Source organism: Heptranchias perlo, chromosome 2, assembly GCF_035084215.1.
Source record: "Heptranchias perlo isolate sHepPer1 chromosome 2, sHepPer1.hap1, whole genome shotgun sequence".
Taxonomy (NCBI): domain Eukaryota; kingdom Metazoa; phylum Chordata; class Chondrichthyes; order Hexanchiformes; family Hexanchidae; genus Heptranchias; species Heptranchias perlo.
The window spans coordinates 156,442,411-156,462,147 of record NC_090326.1 but is presented as its reverse complement, the minus strand read 5'-3'; the positions used below and the strand labels follow the sequence as shown (position 1 = coordinate 156,462,147).

The 19,737-nt window shown below is 46.4% G+C and overlaps 1 protein-coding gene across 2 annotated transcripts in view; it reads left to right on the top strand.

Moving 5' to 3' along the window:
• Nucleotides 1–19,737, top strand: part of scn5lab (sodium channel, voltage gated, type V-like, alpha b) — a 321,528-nt gene that overhangs the window by 287,026 nt on the left and 14,765 nt on the right. For both annotated transcript variants that reach the window (XM_067967964.1, XM_067967957.1), the window contains 3 exons: nt 1,112–1,249; nt 2,338–2,442; nt 6,188–6,458. In XM_067967964.1, the coding sequence (XP_067824065.1) occupies nt 1,112–1,249; nt 2,338–2,442; nt 6,188–6,458 (514 nt within the window). The remainder of the gene's footprint in view (nt 1–1,111; nt 1,250–2,337; nt 2,443–6,187; nt 6,459–19,737) is intronic.

The window sequence follows — 19,737 nt, the reverse complement described above, 5'->3', positions numbered from 1 at the left end:
TTTCCCGGCTCGGCCTTTCGGGCCAGGTGGGTCGGCAATTCCCCAGTTCTCCAGCTCGGTCTTCTTCCCGCCAAGTCTTGAGTTCCACCACCCACTCGGCCAAATCTAGCTCCGACGCTGCATCTCGGCATGTGGTAGAAGGGCATTCCTCCCCTTTGCTAGTCTGGAGTTTCTGGCTTGCCAATGGGAAAGTATGAGTAGGATAATTAGTGGTCTGATGTGACATCGAGTAGGACAGACAAAGTATTGCCCTACTTCTCAAAGGTACAATTTAACCACTTCCAGCAGCCACCTTATCTCCACTCGCCATCTCGCCTTGTTGGCACTGCAGACATCAAGACCTTGCCATGTAGGGTATTGTGGGGACAAGCCAGACCCTAGCGTCCCACGGTGTCAGCCGTAGTTCAGTTGGTAGCACTCTCGCCTCCAAGTCAGAAGAATGTTTGGGTTCAAGTCCCACTCCAGACACATAAGGAGATATTAGGACAGTTGACCAAAAGCTTGGTCAATGAGGTAGGTTTTAAGGAACGTCTTAAAGGAGGAGAGAGCGGTGGAGAGCAGAGAGGTTTAGGGAGGGAATTACAGAGCTCAGAGCCTAGGCAGCGTGAGGCAAGCCAACAATGGTAGAGTGATTAAAATTGGAGATGCGCAAGAGGCCAGAATTGGAGGAGCGCAGAGATCTCGGAAGGTTGTAGAACTGGAGGAGGTTAAACAGATAGGGAGGGGTGAGACCACGGAGGGATTTGGAAACAAGGATGAGAATTTTAAAATCGAGGCCTTGTCGGACCGGGAGCCAATGTAGGTCTGCGAGGACGGGAGAATGGGATTTGGTGTGAGTTAGGATACGGGCAGCAGAGTTTTGGATGAGCTCAAGTTTATGGAGGGTGGCAGATGGGAGGCCAGCCAGGAGAGCGTTGGAATAGTCAAGTCTCAGCCATGTGTAGAGGGGAGAGTTGGGGTAAATCGAGGTAAAAATATATTGCCAAGCAATCGACTATCGGTTAATCCGTTCTCATATCAGTCACCTTCTGGCCTAGCACAAACCAACTAGCCAGCAGATCACCCACGTCTTACTCCCCTCACAAACTCTGCTGATTCTTTGTTTTTGCAGATCGGTGAACAGCCTCACTACGAGATCAACAAGTACATGTACGTGTACTTTGTAATCTTCATCATATTCGGCTCTTTCTTCACCTTGAACCTGTTCATCGGCGTCATCATTGACAACTTCAACCAACAGAAGAAAAAGATAAGTATCAAACCACTTCCAAAGGTCACTTTTTGATTTAGCTGGGGTCGGCTGGACGTCTCGCACTTGAAGAAACCCATCGCCATGCTTAAAAGTCTTCAAACCCAGCTGCAGAGAAGTCTACATAAGTGGAGCTTCTGTTTTGCCCAATTTGGAGTGCACACTCTCCCACCCGCAAGAGCACAGCCCATTTACCTCAGTCCAGAGTGCTTAGGCACAAGTTGGCAAGAGCCAACTCTGCTGAGGTCAGCACAAAGATTACCAGTGGTAAACTGCCTGCTTTTAGCTGGTTAAACTTTAGTAGTTAAACTGCACTAGCACAGAGCACTGGTAAGCTTGCCACTGCTTGTCCAGTTCGGACCATACCAATCCACTGGTTGTGAAGAGTGCAAGTCCACAATGACAGGTCTCCTGCTGCAGATCCCATTAAATTGCCAGCTTTGCAAGTCATCCTAAGGTACTTGTGGACCAGAGAAGCCATTTAGCTCAACCATCCAGAATGACCGTAAGGCTCTACCTTTGCAGCATCCACTTGGTTCCTCAATGATTCCAGGGTTTTCACCTTCACACCCCTATCTGGGGTCCATTTCACGTGTTGGTCACTCTTTTGTGTGAAGATAAGAACTTCCTGATATCAGACTTAAATTTGCCATCATCAGAACTGCAGGCCTGGGAATGTTCACTTACAAATTAGCATTGCCATTTTAACTTTTCCTGATTGGTTTTTTTGTTGTGGTTTCCATGGTTCTCAGAAGATAGACTACCTTCACATATTACTGACAGCGTCAAGTAACTATTTGTAGCAATGCCACAGTAATCTACTGGTGGAGCCTATCATGGACTGGTAGAGCCTGCCATTGACTGGTAGAGCCTACTATGTGACTACTGTAGCAATGCCACAGTAGTCACAAGCACTGTTGGGGGCAATTGCAATTTTTAATGAGTTTAATCACTATATGGAATGCGATATTTGGACTTACATCACAAGTGACGAGATCGAATTCACGGAATAAGCAATAGTTGAAAATTTGTGCTCGTACTTTGCATTTGTGTGTTTGAAAAAATAACGGTGCCATTTGTTTCTGTACCTCGGAGGTCAGGACATCTTTATGACGGAGGAACAGAAGAAGTACTACAATGCTATGAAGAAACTGGGTTCAAAGAAGCCCCAGAAACCTATCCCAAGGCCTTTGGTAAGAACACAAGAGTAAAGACGCCAAATACTACGATTTGGAGTTTTTTTAGTGTCATACCTATACTGTGTAACAGTAGATGGTCGGGTGTTACAAAGCGTTGCTCAGAATGAGGCATGTCATAAAACGATGTAAGAAAAGGGCACTCACTAAGGTTTTGAAAACTTTTAGGAATTAAGTGGAACTAGAACGTTAAACATCTTTTCTCAAAAGGCATTGTGGTGGCACTGGACTGGTAGAGCCTGCCGTGGACTGGTAGAGCCTGCCATGGACTGGTAGAGCCTGCCGTGGACTGGTAGAGCCTGCCGTGGACTGGTAGAGCCTGCTATGGACTGGTAGAGCCTGCCGTGGACTGTTAGAGCCTGCCGTGGACTTTTAGAACCTGCCGTGGACTGGTAGAGCCTGCCATGGACTGTTAGAGCCTGCCGTGGACTGGTAGAGCCTGCCATGGACTGGTAGAGCCTGCCGTGGACTGGTAGAGCCTGCCGTGGACTGTTAGAGCCTGCTGTGGACTTTTAGAGCCTGCCGTGGAATGGTAGAGCCTATCGTGGACTGTTAGAGCCTGCCGTTAACTGTTAGAGCCTGCCGTGGACTGGTAGAGCCTGCCGTGGACTGGTAGAGCCTATCATGGACTAGTAGAGCCTATCGTGGACTGGTAGAGCCTGCCGTGGACTGGTAGAGCCTATCGTGGACTGGTAGAGCCTGCCGTGGACTGGTAGAGCCTGCCGTGGACTGGTAGAGCCTATCGTGGACTGGTAGAGCCTGGTATGGACTGGTGGAGCCTGCTATGGACTGGTAAAGCCTGCTATGGACTGGTAGAGCCTATCATGGACTGGTAGAGCCTATCATGGACTGGTAGAGTCTGCCGTGGACTGGTAGAGCCTGCTATGGGCTGGTAGAGCCTATCGTGGACTGGTGGAGCCTATCATGGACTGGTAGAGCCTGCCATGGACTGGTAGAGCCTGCCATTGACTGGTAGAGCCTACTATGGACTGGTAGAGCCTACTATGGACTGGTAGAGCCTGCCGTGGACTGGTAGAGCCTGCCATGGACTGGTAGAGCCTGCCATTGACTGGTAGAGCCTACTATGGACTGGTAGAGCCTGCCGTGGACTGGTAGAGCCTGCCATGGACTGGTAGAGCCTGCCATTGACTGGTAGAGCCCACTATAGACTGGTAGAGCCTATCATGGACTGGTAGAGCCTGCCGTGGACTGGTAGAGCCTATCGTGGACTGGTAGAGCCTATCGTGGACTGGTAGAGCCTGCCATGGACTGGTAGAGCCTGCTATGGACTGGTAGAGCCTATCATGGACTGGTAGAGCCTATCGTGGACTGGTAGAGCCTGCCGTGGACTGGTAGGGCCTATCGTGGACTGGTAGAGCCTGCCGTGGACTGGTAGAGCCTATCGTGGACTGGTAGAGCCTATCATGGACTGGTAGAGCCTGCCGTGGACTGGTAGAGCCTGCTATGGACTGGTAGAGCCTGCCGTGGACTGGTAGAGCCTGCTATGGACTGGTGGAGCCTGCTATGGACTGGTAGAGCCTATCGTGGACTGGTAGAGCCTATCGTGGACTGGTAGAGCCTGCTATGGACTGGTAGAGCCTATCGTGGACTGGTAGAGCCTGCCGTGGACTGGTAGAGCCTATCGTGGACTGGTAAGGCCTATCGTGGACTGGTAGAGCCTGCCGTGGACTGGTAGAGCCTGCTGTGGACTGGTAGAGCCTGCCGTGGACTGGTAGAGCCTGCCGTGGACTGGTAGAGCCTGCAACCACCCTGCAGGCAAAATCTTGGTATCTTTGGTTGTGCAATCAGGAGTTGCAGAGCAAATAGCCGAGAGCATTGGGCTGGAGTGGGAAAATCACCCCCCCATTTTTGGCGTTCATCACCATTAACAGTGGCTGAGGAACACCAACGTACTATAACGAACAACCATCAGTTAAATAACTGAATAAGAGGCAAGAGATTCCCCAACAAATAGAATCATAGCTCCTGATCATTCTTAGTGACCCCAGCTATTCTTCAGGTGAAGATAGGATCAGACTCGGCTCTGATTTCCACTCCCCCCCACCCCGCAACGATCAAATAATTTGCTGGCAGCCCCAGTCTGGGCTCAGACATGGCCACTAGGGTGAGACCCTGGAGGGCAGCCAGCACCCAGGGAGCCATTCCCTAAGCATCACTAAAAGTAGCGACGCAGGTTAATAAGACCATAAAAAAAGGCAAATCTAGCATTGGGGTTCATTCCCAGAGGGGTAGAATTGAAAAGCAGGGAAGTTATGTTAAACTTGTGTAGAACCTTGGTTAGACCACACTCGGAGTACTGTGCACAGTTCTGGTCTCCATATTGTAAAAAGGATGTAGAGGCACTGGAGAAGGTGCAAAAAAGATTCACAAGGATGATACCAGAACTGAGAGGATATCCTTATCAGGAAAGGCTGAACAGGCTGGGGTTCTTTTCTCTAGAAAAAAGAAGGCTGAGGGGTGACCTGATAGAGCCATTTGAGATAATTTATTAATCTTTATTAATAGATGCATAGAGTACAAAAGCAAGGAAGTTAAGCTAAACCTTTATAAAATACTGGTTAGGCCCTAGCTGGAGTATTGAGTTCAATTCTGGGCACCACACTTTAGGGGGGATGTCAAGACCTTAGAGAGGGTGCAGAAGAGATTCACAAGAATGGTGCCAGGATGAGGGACTTCAGTTATGTGGAGAGACTGGAGAAGCTGGAGTTCTTCTCCTTAGAACAGAGAAGGTTTAGGGGGAGATTTGATATATTTAATAAAATTTGATAAAATTATAAACCATTCTGACAGAGTAAATAAGGAGAAACTGTTTCCAGTGGCAGAAGGGTCGGTAACCAGAGGACACGGATTTAAGGTGATTGGCAAAAGAGCCAGAGGCGACATGAGGAAACATTTTTTATGCTGCGAGTTGTTATGACCTGGAATGCACTGCCTGAAAGGGTGGTGGAAGATTTAATAGTAACTTTCAAAAGGGAATTAGATAAATACTTGAAGGGAAAAAATTTACAGGGCTATAGGGAAAGAGCAGAGAGAGTGGGACTAATTGGATAGCTCTTTCAAAGAGCTGGCACATTCACAATGGGGTGAATGGCCTCCTCCTGTGCTGTAACTACTATAACACTATGATAATGATAGGGTAGACATAGAGAAAATGTTTCCACTTGTGGGTGAGTCCAAAACTAGAGGTCATAAATATAAAAAATATAAAAACTAATAAATCCAATAGGAAATTTAGAATCTTCTTTACCCAGAGAGTGGTTAGAATGTGGAACTCGCTACCACAAGGAGTAGGTGAGGCAAATAGTATAGATGCATTTAAGGGGAAGCTAGATAAGCACATGAGGGAGAAAGGAATAGAAGGGAATCCTAATAAGAGTAGGTGAAGTAGGGAGGGAGGAGGCTCGTGTGGAGCATAAATGCCAGCATCGACCAGTTGGGCCAAATGGCCTGTTTCTGTGCTGTAGTTTCGATGTAACTCGATGTAACATGAGTCCTGCCGACAGCTTTCTGTTTATATAATTTGGGTGAAAAGTTTTCTCTCAGTTGTATGCTCCATAAGTTTCCTGCCTTCAAGAGAGAAAGGAGGACAAACTGGAGGAAAATGGTTTTAGAAAAACAGCACTGTTCTTTACCGCAATCAGCATCTTTTTTTCGATCCGCCCCGATCCAGAATTCGGTCATGCATCTGTTGTCTTTGTTGTTTTTCCTTCCCACTTTCTAGAATAAATTCCAAGGACTAATCTTTGATTTGGTTACAAAACAAGCCTTCGACATTATCATCATGATCCTGATCTGCCTCAACATGGTGACGATGATGGTGGAGACGGATGACATGGACAAGTACACGCAAGGAATCCTCAACATCATCAACGAGATCTTCATTGTGCTCTTCACCACCGAGTGCGTTCTGAAAATGATCGCCCTCCGCCAGTACTTCTTCACAATCGGCTGGAACATATTTGACTTTGTGGTGGTGATCCTTTCCATTATTGGTAGGTATGAATGGGTCTCCTGATTAACAATTCATTCCCTCTCGGCGGGAGATAAGGCCAGCACGTCGTCACTCTTGTTCCCATGTTTAGTTCAGGAAACTTTCCTGCCGTTCTCATAATGGCTCGTTCAATGGGCGATGATGTAACTAACGAAAGGGCCACTTAGCCGTGGGATTGTGGATTCAAAATCGACCGGTTCTCAAAAAGGAACATTTCAAATGAATTATTTACAATTGGGGATTCCTTTTCACTATGGGGCCCCGAATTTGCTTTGACTTTTTCCAAAGCTTCTTTCTCGCGAGTTTGCGCTCGATGAGGACTGCAAATTGGGGTAGATCTGGTTTTACCGGCGGGTTTTCTGCCCAGTTGCGGCCTTTCCGGAACCTTCTGGACTTTTGCGCAGGCGCTGATACTGCTGGGAAAGCTTAATTGGCCCATCAACATTCAAACGTCTTATACCTTAACTGTTCCAATACAGTGTCCAACTGCAGAACAATATAAAGCATCCTGTATACAGCATGGCTCTTAGTTCCAAAGAAAAGTCCCATTAACCGATCTTTCACTTTCACATATTGACTGCCCTCTTGTGCATTTGCAGCATTTTCTGTTTTTCTGCCCCTCAATTTATTTTCATAAGACAGCCTAACAGGTTTTCTGTTTTAATATTTGAACTGAAAAGTCGTTAAGTGTATGTCTGCACACTCAACCACTTGAAGATAAAACAAACAAAAAAAATAGCTGACTTGGTAGCAAAGCAGTTAAGAAGCTTTCTTCCCTGATCTGTGTTTGTGGGACAGAATCCAACAGTTGCCAAAACTCAAAGTTAAAGCTGAGTAATCTGTTTTGATTTGACGTGATTCTTCAAGGAGCCAAAAGATCAATTTAAATCAACTCAGATGTGTGGAATATAGGAACAGGAGTAGGCCATTCAGCCCCTCGGCCCTATTCCGCCATTCAATTAGATCGTGGCTAATCTGTATCTTAACTCCATCCACCTGCCTTGGTTCCAGGCGCGTGAGGGTCACATTTTTGACGTTCTTGTCTTTATTTTACTGTTATTATATACTTAAAAAAGGGAAGATTTGCAGGGCTACGGGAAAAGAGCAGGGGAATGGGACTAATTGGATAGCCCTTTCAGAGAGTCGGCACAGGCACGATGGGCCGAATAGCCTCCATCTGTGCTGTATGATTCGATGATATTGAGGAGACTGTATTACACCTTGCGGGAGCATGCAAGTAGTCAAACCACCTAATATTCACATTAATTTTAAAATTGGTGCATATTGATTTTTCTGGTGGTTTAATCTAAAGAGCAACACCAGATAATCAGCTGTTCTTTTCTTCTCCCCAGCAATACTTTTTTCTTGGGATGTGTAGACATGTTGTAAATGCATCCGTGCAGGTACCCTCTGTTCAATATTTCCAGTGAAGTGGCAAGTGTGTCCTGAGTAGAAATGTCGAGTAGCGGTTATAGCGCTGGTTTAGCAATCGAGCAGTCAGAGAGTTCGAATAAATCTTGTAACTTGTTAACCAGCCGCAAGGGATAAAACAATAGCCAGGAAAGCTGCTGTTTTGGCGTTAAAAACATAACTGATTCGCTAATATTGTTCAAGGAAACCTCCGTAAACTTGAGCTCATCCAAAAACGCTGCTGACCTATATCCTAACTCGCACCGAGTCCTGTTCACCCACCACCCCTGTGCTCGCTGACCAACATTGGTTCCCGGTTCAGCAACAGTTTTAAAATTCTAATCCTTTATTTTCAAATCCCTCCCTCGATCACCCCTCCCTACCTCTGTAACCTCTTATGCATCCCCAAAATTCATAGCTCCACCAGAGCCTTCAGCTGCTTTGGCCCTCAGCTCTGGAATTCCCTCCCTAAGCCTCTCCGTATCTCTCTCTCTCCTCCTTAAAACCTACCTCTTTGACCAAGCCTTTGGCCACCTGTCCTAATATCTCCTTATGTGGCTCGGTGTCAAATTTTGTTTGACAATCGCTCCTGTAAAGCACCTTGGGACATTTTACTGTGTTAAAGGCACTATATAAATGCAAGTTTTTGTCAGCAGGGAGCCAGCCCCACACTAAGGGGCTAATTTTAACTTATCCTGTCAGGCGGAAAAGGGGTGTCATTGAAGTCAACCGGAAGCAAAATCGGTCGGGTGTGAAAAAAACTGTTGGCCAACCTGATCAAGTCAGGGATAGAATAAAAATCACCTCCGATGGCTTTGACTCCTAATCCCCTCTGAAGTGACCTAGCAAGCCACTTAATTGTTAAAGAAAACAATTAGAGTCATAGAGTCATAGAGTTATACGGCATGGATAGAGGCCCTTCGGCCCATCGTGTCCGCACCGGCCATCAATCCCTGTCTACTCTAATCCCATATTCCAGCATTTGGTTCGTAGCCTTGTATGCTATGGCATTTCAAGTGCTCATCCAAATGCTTCTTGAATGTTGTGAGGGTTCCTGCCTCCACAACCCTTTCAGGCAGTGAGTTCCAGACTCCAACCACCCTCTGGGTGAAAAAGTTCTTTCTCAAATCCCCTCTAAACCTCCCGCCTTTTATCTTGAATCTATGTCCCCTTGTTATAGAACCCTCAACGAAGGGAAAAAGCTCCTTAGTATCCATCCTATCTGTGCCCCTCATAATTTTGTACACCTCAATCATGTCCCGCCTCAGCCTCCTCTGCTTCAAGGAAAACAAACCCAATCTTCCCAGTCTCTCTTCACAGCTGAAGCGCTCCAGCCCTGGTAACATCCTGGTGAATCTCCTCTGCACCCTCTCCAAAGCGATCACATCCTTCCTGTAGTGTGGCGACCAGAACTGCACACAGTACTCCAGCTGTGGCCTAACCAGTGTTTTATACAGCTCCATCATAACCTCCTTGCTCTTATATTCTATGCCTCGGCTAATAAAGGCAAGTATCCCATATGCCTTCTTTACCACCTTATCTACCTGTTCCGCCGCCTTCAGGGATCTGTGAACTTGCACACCAAGATCCCTCTGACCCTCTGTCTTGCCTAGGGTCCTCCCATTCATTGTGTATTCCCTTGCCTTGTTAGTCCCTCCAAAGTGCATCACCTCGCACTTTTCCAGGTTAAATTCCATTTGCCACTGTTCCGCCCATCTGACCAACCCATCTATATCGTCCTGCAGACTGAGGCTATCCTCCTCGCTATTTACCACCCTACCAATTTTTGTATCATCAGCGAACTTACTGATCATACCTTTTACATTCATATCCAAGTCATTAATGTAGACCACAAACAGCAAGGGACCCAGCACCGATCCCTGTGGTACCCCACTGGCCACAGGCTTCCAGTCACAAAAACAACCTTCGACCATCACCCTCTGCCTTCTGCCACTAAGCCAGTTTTGTATCCAAAGTGCCAAGGCACCCTGGATTCCATGGGCTCGTACCTTCTTGACCAGTCTCCTGTGGGGGACTTTATCGAAGGCCTTACTGAAATCCATGTATACCACATCCACTGCGTTACCCTCATCCACACGCCTAGTCACCCCCTCAAAAAATTCAATCAAATTAGTCAGACATGATCTTCCCTTGACAAAGCCATGTTGACTATCCCTGATTAATCCTTGCTTCTCCAAGTGGAGACTAATTTTGTCCTTCAGAATTTTTTCCAATAATTTTCCTACCACTGATGTTAGGCTCACTGGCCTGTAGTTCCCCGGTTTTTCCCTACTCCCCTTCTTGAATAATGGTACTACATTAGCGGTTCTCCAGTCCTCTGGCACATCCCCTGTGGCCAGAGAGGTTCTGAATATATGTGTTAGAGCCCCCGCAATCTCCTCCTTTGCCTCACACAGTAGCCTGGGATACATTTCGTCCGGGCCTGGGGATTTATCCATTTTTAGGCCTGCTAAAACCGCCAATACCTCCTCCCGCTCGATGTTAATATGTTCGAGTATATCACAGTCCCCCTGCCGTATTTCTATGTCTACATCGTCCTTCTCCATAGTGAAAACAGATGCAAAAAATTAATTTAGAACCCCTCCTACATCTGCCGGCTCCACACACAGATTGCCATTTTTGTCCCTAATGGGCCCTATTTTTTCCCTAGTTATCCTCTTACCCTTAATATACTTATAAAACATCTTAGGATTTTCCTTTATTTTGCTCGCCAGTGTTATTTCATGGCCCTCCTTGATCTCCTAATTTCTTTTTTAAGTATCCCCCTGCACTTTTTGTACTCCTCTAGGGCTTCCTCCGACTTTAGCCTTTTGTATCTGCCAAAAGCCCTCCTTTTTTTCCTAATCCATTCTCGTATATCCCCTGACATCCAAGGTTCCCTGGAGTTCTTGGAACCACCCTTGACCTTTACGGGAACATGTTGCCATTGTATGGTCTCAATCTCCCTTCTGAAAGACTCCCATTGCTCCGATGCGGATTTTCCTACAAGCAGCTGATCCCAGTCCATTTTGGCCAGATCCTGCCTTATCCTATTAAAATCGGCCTTCCCCCAATTTAGAACCTTTATTTCCGGCCCCTCCCTGTCCTTTTCCATGACCACCTTAAATCTCACCGAATTATGGTCACTGTCACCAAAGTGCTCACCTACTAGCACTTCTTCCACTTGGCCGGCCACATTCCCTAGAATTAGGTCCAGTACCGCCCCCTCTCTTGTAGGACTTTCTACATGCTGGCTCAAAAAGCTCTCCTGGATGCACGTTAAGAATTTTGTACCCTCTAAGCCTTTTACACTCTGAGTATCCCAGTTAATATTGGGGAAGTTGAAATCCCCCACTATTATTACCCTATTATTTGCACAATTTTCTGAGATTTGCCTACATATCTGTTCCTCTATCTCCCCCTGACTGTTTGGGGGCCTATAGTACACTCCCATCAAAGTGCTTGCCCCCTTTTTGTTTTTAAGCTCCACCCATATGGCCTCATTAGAGGAACCTGCTAATATATCATCCCTCCTTATGGCAGTAATTGGGGAGAGTTATAGAACAAAGAGATCTGGGAGTACAGGTTCATAGCTCCTTGAAAGTGGAGTCACAGGTGGATAGGGTGGTGAAGAAGGCATTCGGCATGCTTGGTTTCATTGGTCAGAACATTGAATACAGGAGTTGGGATGACTTGTTGAAGTTGTACAAGACATTAGTTAGGCCACACTTGGAGTACTGTGTACAGTTCTAGTCATCCTATTATAGAAAGGATATTATTAAACTAGAAAGAGTGCAGAAAAGATTTACTAGGATGCTACCGGGACTTGATGGTTTGACTTATAGGGAGAGGTTGGATAGACTGAGACTTTTTTCCCTGGAGAGTAGGAGGTTTAGGGGTGATCTTATAGAAGTCTATAAAATAATGAGGGGCATAGATAAGGTAGATAGTCAAAATCTTTTCCCAGAGGTAGGGGAGTCTATAACGAGGGGGCATAGATTTAAGGTGAGAGGGGAGAGATACAAAAGGGTCCAGAGGGGCAATTTTTTCACTCAAAGGGTGGTGAGTGTCTGGAACGAGCTGCCAGAGGCAGTAGTAGAGGCGGGTACAATTTTGTCTTTTAAAAAGCATTTGGACAATTACATGGGTAAGATGGGTATGGAGGGATATTGGCCAAGTGCAGGCAATTGGGACTAGCTTAGTGGTATAAACTGGGCGACATGGACATGTTGGGCCGAAGGGCCTGTTTCCATGTTGTAAACTTCTATGATTCTATGATTGTAAGAAGGTCCAACACCACCTTCTCAGGGCAACTAAATCAGTGGAGTCCTGTCAGTGTCACCCACATCCCAAGAATAAATTTTGAAAAATGAAGCGTTTTTATCAGTTCGCTAAAAATCAGAGGAAATCTTCACACAGCACATTTACGATGTTGCAATATGAAACGAGCCAGGGAATTTGTACCCCCACCATATCATAGTATCACAGGAGGTACAGCACAGGAGGAGGCCATTCGGCCCATCCTGCCTGTGGCGGCTCTTTGAAAGAGCTATCCAATTCGTCCCACTCTCCTGCTCTTTCCCCATAGCCCTGCAAATTTTTTCCCTTCAAGTATTTATCCAATCTCCTTTTGAAAGTTACTATTGAATCTGCTTCCACCACCCTTTCAGGCAGTGCATTCCAGATCATAACAACTCACTGCGTAAAAAAATGTTTCCTCATGTCGTCTCTGGCTCTTTTGATGATCACCTTAAATCCGTGTCCTCTGGTTACCGACCCTTCTGCCACTGGAAACAGTTTGTCCTTATTTACTCTGTCAAAACCGTTCATGATTTTGAACACGCCTATCAAATCTCCTGTTAACCGTCTCTGTTCTAAGGAGAACAACCCCAGCTTCTCCAGTCTCTCCACATATTGTGGATATATGGGTTGTGAATCTTTGGAATTCTCTACCCCAGAGGGCTGTGGATGCTGAGTCGTTGAGTATATTCAAGGCTAAGATCAATAGATTTTTGGACTCTCGGGGAATCAAGGGATATGGGAATCGGACAGGAAAGTGGAGTTGAGGTCGAAGATCTTATTGAATGGCAGAGCAGGCTCAAGGGGCCCTATGGCCTACTCCTGCTCCTATTTCTTATAACTGAAGTCCCTCATCCCTGGTACCATTCTAGTAAATCCCTTCTGCACCCTCTCTAAGGCCTTGACATCCTTCCTAAAGTGTGGTGCCCAGAATTGAACACAATACTCCAGCTGAGGCCTAACCAGTGTTTTATAAAGGTTTAGCATAACTTCCTTGCTTTTGTACTCAATGCCTCTATTAATAAAGCTCAGGATCCCATGTACTTTTTAACAGCCTTCTCAATTTGTCCTGCCACCTGCGCCCCCATTAAAATTGTCCCATTTAATTTATTCTCCTCATTCTTCCTACCAAAATGCTTCACAATTCTCTGCATTAAATTTCATCTGCCATGTGTCTGCCCATTTCACCAGTCTGTCTATGACCTCCTGAAGTCTATTACTATCCTCCACATTGTTTACTACATTTCCGAGTTTCATGTCATCTCCTAACTTTGAAATTATGCCCTTTATACCCAAGTCCAGGTCATTGATATATATCAAAAAGATCAGTGGGCCTAAATCTGACCCCTGGGGACCACCACTGTATAATTTCCTCTAGTCTGAGAAACAACCGTTCACCACTACTCTCTGCTTTCTGTCCCTTAGCCAATTTTGTATCCACGCTGCCACTGTCCCTTTAATTCCAGGTGCTTTAATTTTGTTGATAAGTCTATTATGTGGCACTTTATCAAATGCCTTTTGAAAGTCCATATACACAACATCAACCGCATTACCCTCATCAACCCTCTCCATTACTTCATCAAAGAACTCAATCAAGTTAGTCAAACGCGATTTTCCTTTAACAATTCCATGCTGACTTTCATTTATTAGCCCATATTTTTCTAAATGCTAATTTATTTTGTCCCGAATTATTGTCTCTAAAAGTTTCCCCACCACCAATGTTAGGTTGACTGGCCTGTAATTGTCAGGTTTATCCCTCTCCCCTTTTTTGAACAGGGGTGTAACATTTGCAATCCTCCAGTCCTCCGGCACCATCCCCATGTATTAAATAATTGTGTTAGATATAGAGAAGATGTTTCTAGACGTAGAGAAGATATTTCTAGACATAGGGAAGATGTTTTAAGACGTAGAGAAGATGTTTCCATGTGGAGGAGTCCAAAACTAGGGGCCATAAATATAAGATAGTCACCAATAAATCCAGTAAGGAATTCAGGAGAAACTTCTTCACCCAGAGAGTGGTTAGAATGTGGAACTTGCTTCCATATGGAGCGGTTGAGGCAAATAGCACAGATGCATTGAAGGGGAAGCTGGATACGTACATGAGGGAGAAAGGAATAGAAGGTAATGCTGATAGGGTTAGATGAAGTAGATTGAGAAGAGGCTCACGTGGAGCATAAACACCGGATAAGACCAATTGGGCCGGATAGTCTGTTTCTGTGCTGTGAATTCTATGTAATTCTATGTTACATGTCGGGATTTGTGTGACAAATAGGTGTCTCAAAAATGCTGTGGGGAAAGAGAGTATGAGCAATGGAAATACAGCAGAGTGAAATGAGATGGGAGAACAGAAGGTTCCTCTTAGGTTAGAGTTGAGTTCTGTTCTCAGAGCAAAGCAGGGTGAGCTCAAAAAACCATCTCACTTCTCAAGCCCGAGCTATCGCACAGAGGTCAAACGGAAAACATTCCATTCTCTATCGCTATAGTTGCCCGGCTCAATGAACACATACAGAAAGACCCTTTCTTCCTTCAGTTCGACTTGGTGGATACAATAAAATTTGTCACTATAAGGACTGGCCCGACGATGGAGCGTATCAGCCAGATAAAACCAACATGCAGGCTGTTAGAAAGAAAGGGAAAGAACTTGCATTTATGTATAAGCGCCTTTCACCACCTCAGGACGTCCCAAAAGTGCTTTACAGCCGATGAAGTACTTCATGAAGCGCAGTCACTGTGGTAATAATGTGCTCGCTTGGGCAGCACATATACTGAAACTGGTAGGATGCCACTGGCTGCTGGCTAAGCCCGCAATATCCTCTTTGCCTTTGGGTTGTTTTTCCTGTTCCCGTAAGATCTCATGGGGTCACTCATAATGTGTTTGGTGAGGTTTTGAAACTCTTCAGTAATGTGCATAATCTATTCATTTGAGTTTGTGGCCTGGCCCTGATAGCATAAAATTTGTATCAGCATTAGCTTAACAGCAAACTATCGTGTGTTCTAGAGTTTATTTTTGCAGTTTTCTCATTCCTCCGTGCTAGATGGTGCTGACCCTTGTCGGAATTGCAATAACACCAGCAGAGTCCTCTGGTACTTCACTTCCAGTGGCCTTTCTTTCTCCGCGAGCCTTGAGAGTGAGCGTCGGCTGGCTATTTTGCCTCTGGAAGGCATCACAGCCGCTCTGATCTTGTTCTGACCTGACCTCCATGCAATGCGCTTTTACGTACATTATATAGTATTTACAGCACAGAAATAGACCATTCGGCTCAACTGGTCTATGCCGGTGTTTATGCTCCACATGAGTCTCCTCCCACCTTACCCTATCAGCATAACCTTCTATTCCTTTCTCCCTCATGTCTATATCTAGCTTCTCCTTAAATGCATCTTTGTTATTCGCCTCAGGGATTACCAGAGAGCAATAAGGCAATAAGGGAGGGAGACTTTTTTCCCTCCCCTAGCCTAGAGGAGTGAGGCAAATTGTAGCACTTCAACTTTGACCTTTGCATGAGATCAGCAGAGACCAGAGGAATCAAACGAGTTCCTTTTGGACTTTATGACGTAGTGCCATATAAGACACCTGTAACCAGTAGGCCATCAAAGGAGCATTTATATTTATTTATTTTATTGATCGTTTATAAAGACAGAATTTGTCAAACTCTACACTATTAAGAAATAAGGGGCAGAAAATACTGGTGGGAATAGTTTACAGGCCCCCTAACAATATTTATAGTGTTGGGCAGAGTATAAATCAGGAAATTAGAGGAGCATTTAACAAGGATAATCCATTAATCGTGGGGGACTTTAATCTTCATATAGACTGGGCAAACCAAATTGGCAAAAGTGGTTTGGAGGATGAGTTCATGGAATGCATCCGAGTCAGTTTTCTAGAACTATATGTCGAGGAACCAACTAGGGAACAGGCTATTTTAGATCAAGTAGAGTGTAATGAGACAGGATTAATTAGTAATCTTAGAATAAAGGATCCTCTGGGGAAGAGTGATCATAATATGATAGAATTTCATATTGAGTTTGAGAGTGATGTAATTAAGTCCGAAACTAAGATCTTAAGTTTAAACAAGGCCAATTAGATAGGTATGAGGGGCAAATTGGCTAAGGTAGATTGGGAAATTAGATTAAAAGATATGACGGTAGTTAAGCAATGCCGAACATTTAAAGAAATAATTCACAATTTCCAGCAAATATACATACCCTTGAGGAATAAAAATTCTACAGGAAAAGTGATCCAATTGTGGCTAACTAGAGAAGTTAAGGATTGTATTAGATTAAAAGAAGAGGTTTACAAGATTGCCAAAAAGAGTAGTAAGCCTGAGGATTGGAAGGGTTTTAGAAATCAGCAAAGGATAACCAAAAAATTGCTAAAGAGGGAGAAAATAGAATATGAGAGTAAATTAGCAAGAAATATAAGAACAGCTTGTAAGAGCTTCTACAAATGTATAAAAAGGAAGAGATTACCAAAAGTAAAGCTGGTCACTTAGAGGCTGAGACAGGAGAAATTATAATGGGGAATAAGAAAATGGCAGAGACGTTAAACAAAAATTTTATATCTGTCTTCACAGTAGAAGACAGAAAAAACATACTGAAAATAGTGGGGAGCTAAGGGTCTAATGAAAGGTAGGAACTTAAAAGTAATTAAGATTAGTAAAGAAAAAGTTTTAGAAAAATTAATGGGACTAAAAGCCGATAAATCCCTTGGACCTAATGGCCTACATCCTAGGGTTTTAAGAGAGGTGGCTGCAGAGATAGTGGATGCATTGGTTTTGATTGTCTAGAATTCCCTAGATTCTAGAAGGGTCCCCGTGGATTGGAAGGCAGCAAATGTAACCCTGGTATTTAAGAAAGGAAGCAGAGAGAAACCAGGGAACTACAGGCCAGTTAGCCTGACATCAGGGGCTCGAATTTAGCAGGCCTGCGGGTTCCCAGCGGGTGGTCCTCCGGGAGCGTGGTCAACACGCTCGGCGAAATTAGTGGGTTGCCTGCGCGATCGTAGCAGGCAACACACTAATAGGAATCAATTACCTGCTCCTCCGGGGTCCACGCTGCTGGTCTGCGCGTCGGGCGGGCTGCGCATGCGCAGTACGATCTGTCAGCTGGAGGCTCTCTAGTTAAAGGGGCAGTCCTCCACTGACAGATGCTGCAACCAATGGAACAAATTGCAGCATGGAGCAGCCCAGGGGGAAGGCTGCTCCCAGTTGAATGATGCCTCACCCCAGGTATCATCAGATGGGGTGAGGAGGAGGGGGAGGACACAGATCTTCCCCCCGGCGGGCGGGAGGAAGCGGCCTGCCTCTGCCACCAAGAAGGCCTGGCTCGAGGTGGCAGAGGGGGTCACCTGCGCCACCAACATATGGCCCACCTGCATACAGTGCAGGAGGCGCTGCAATGACCGCAGTAGGTCAGCCACAGTGAGAACACGAAGTCTTTCCCCTACACTCCGTCTGCTAAAACACTGCCCCCACCCCACATCTCCTTCGGCACTGCCAACACTACTCTGTCACATCACCCTTCATACCCACTCAAACCCCATCCTCATCTTACCTCCACCTACTCACCTCGCCAGTACTCATCCCACCACTACCACTCAACCCAATCCTCATATAATCCCATTGCTCCATCCCATACTCACCCTCTCGTGCATTTCCCTCACGGCCAGCCTCACTCAACCTGCCACCACCTGTGCTGCAGCCACAGGGCATGCATCACATATGTGCAGTAGGCAGCGTAAGGCAAACGTGTCGTGAGCATGAAGGGGGTGCACAAGGGTGTCTGAGGGTTTGTCCTGGGTGTTACCTATATTGAATTTCAGAGCAACAAACAGCACACATTATATTGACACCACCACTGCCACGTCTCCGCGAATCCTGTCCGTTGTGTCCAATAATGCCCGCACCTGGGTATCACTATGAGGACCCACCACTGATGCCACCCATCGTGTTACTGCAGAGTAGGTGCAGGTGTATTTGCAGGGCTCTTCCGTGCAGACGACTGAGAGACATCGGCGGTGTAGCCGGCTGCACCCTGGAAGGATGCGGCGGAGAAGTTGTGGAGGGCAGTGGTGACTTTGACAGCGACAGGTAAGCAGTTGGTGCTGGGGCCAGCCAGGAGCAGCTCGGCATGAAAGAGCCTGCAGATCTCCACGACTACATGTCGAGCGAATCTGCGCCTCCCTGTGCACTGCTGCTCGGAGAGGTCCGGAGAGCTGCGCCTCGGTCTGTGGACCCTGTGGCGAGGGTAGTGCCCTCTGCGATGCGTCTCTCCCTGCGGTAGCCCTCCCTCCTGCTGTGCAGGTGGGCGTGCAACAACACCGTGTTGGGGGGCTCCACATCTCTGCGGCGGTCCGCGTGGACTGCGAGGCTGCTGGGGCTGGTCATGCTGTTCGTCCTCCGAGGGTGTCCACGCACCACCCAACTGGCAGGTGTTGGTCTGAGGGGTTGTGCAGGGTAGGTGGGTGGTTCCTCGGACTGGGGCTGCAGTTTCGTGTCGGTCTGTCCTCTGGCTTGGCGGGGGGTGGTGGAGGGCAGGGGTTGCCCTATGTGACGCGGTGGCCTCCTGCGTGGGTGAGGGCTCTCCCCCGTGGAGTGCACCTTGGCACCTGCCACAGGCTGCTGGCTGCAACACGCCTGGTTGGACAGAGACTGTTTCCCCCAGTGTGTGAAACTCACTGCCTTGAACCTAAAATCCCACACTTCCTCTTTTGACAGCTGCTTCAGCTCATTAACTGACCTCAACAAGCAAGGTAAGTACTCTCAAGTGGAACCCCGCTGGCTTTAATTGCCTGCGGGATTCCCACCAGCGGGGCTTGCGCGCGCAGCCCCACACGTCAGCGCGGTACCCGGAAGTGGCCGGGATTTCGGCGCGATCCGGTCACGTGACCGGATATCGGGATTTTCGGGGCCCCCCCGCTGGGAACCCGCAGGTAACCCGACGCGAAAATCGAGCCCCAGTAGTCGGGAAAATGCTAGAATCTATTATTAAGGACGTAGTAACAGGGCACTTAGAAAATCATAATATGATTAGGCAGAGTCAACACGGTTTTATGAAAGGGAAATTGTGTTTGACAAATCTGATAAGAGTTTTTTGAAGGTGTAATTAGCAGGGTAGATAAGGGGGAACCAGTGGATGTAGCATATTTGGATTTTCAAAAGGCATTTGATAAGGTGCCACATAAGAGGTTGTTCCACAAGGTTAGGGCTCATGGGGTTGGCGGTAATATATTAGCATGAATTTAGGATTGGTTAACGGACAGAAAACAGAGAGTAGGAATAAACAGGTCATTCTCAGGTTGGCAGGCTGTAACTAGTGGGGTGCCTCAGGGATCAGTGCTTGGGCCTCAGCTATTTACAATCTATATTAATGACTTCGATGAAGGGACCGAGTGTAATGTATCCAAGTTTGCTGACGTTACAAAGCTAGGTAGGAAAGTAAGCTGTGAGGAGGACACAAAGAGTCTGCAAAGGGTATAGCGACAGGTTAAGTGAGTGGGCAAGAAGGTGGCAGATAGAGTATAATGTGGGGAAATGTGAGTTTATTCACTTTGGTAGGAAAAATAGAAAAACAAA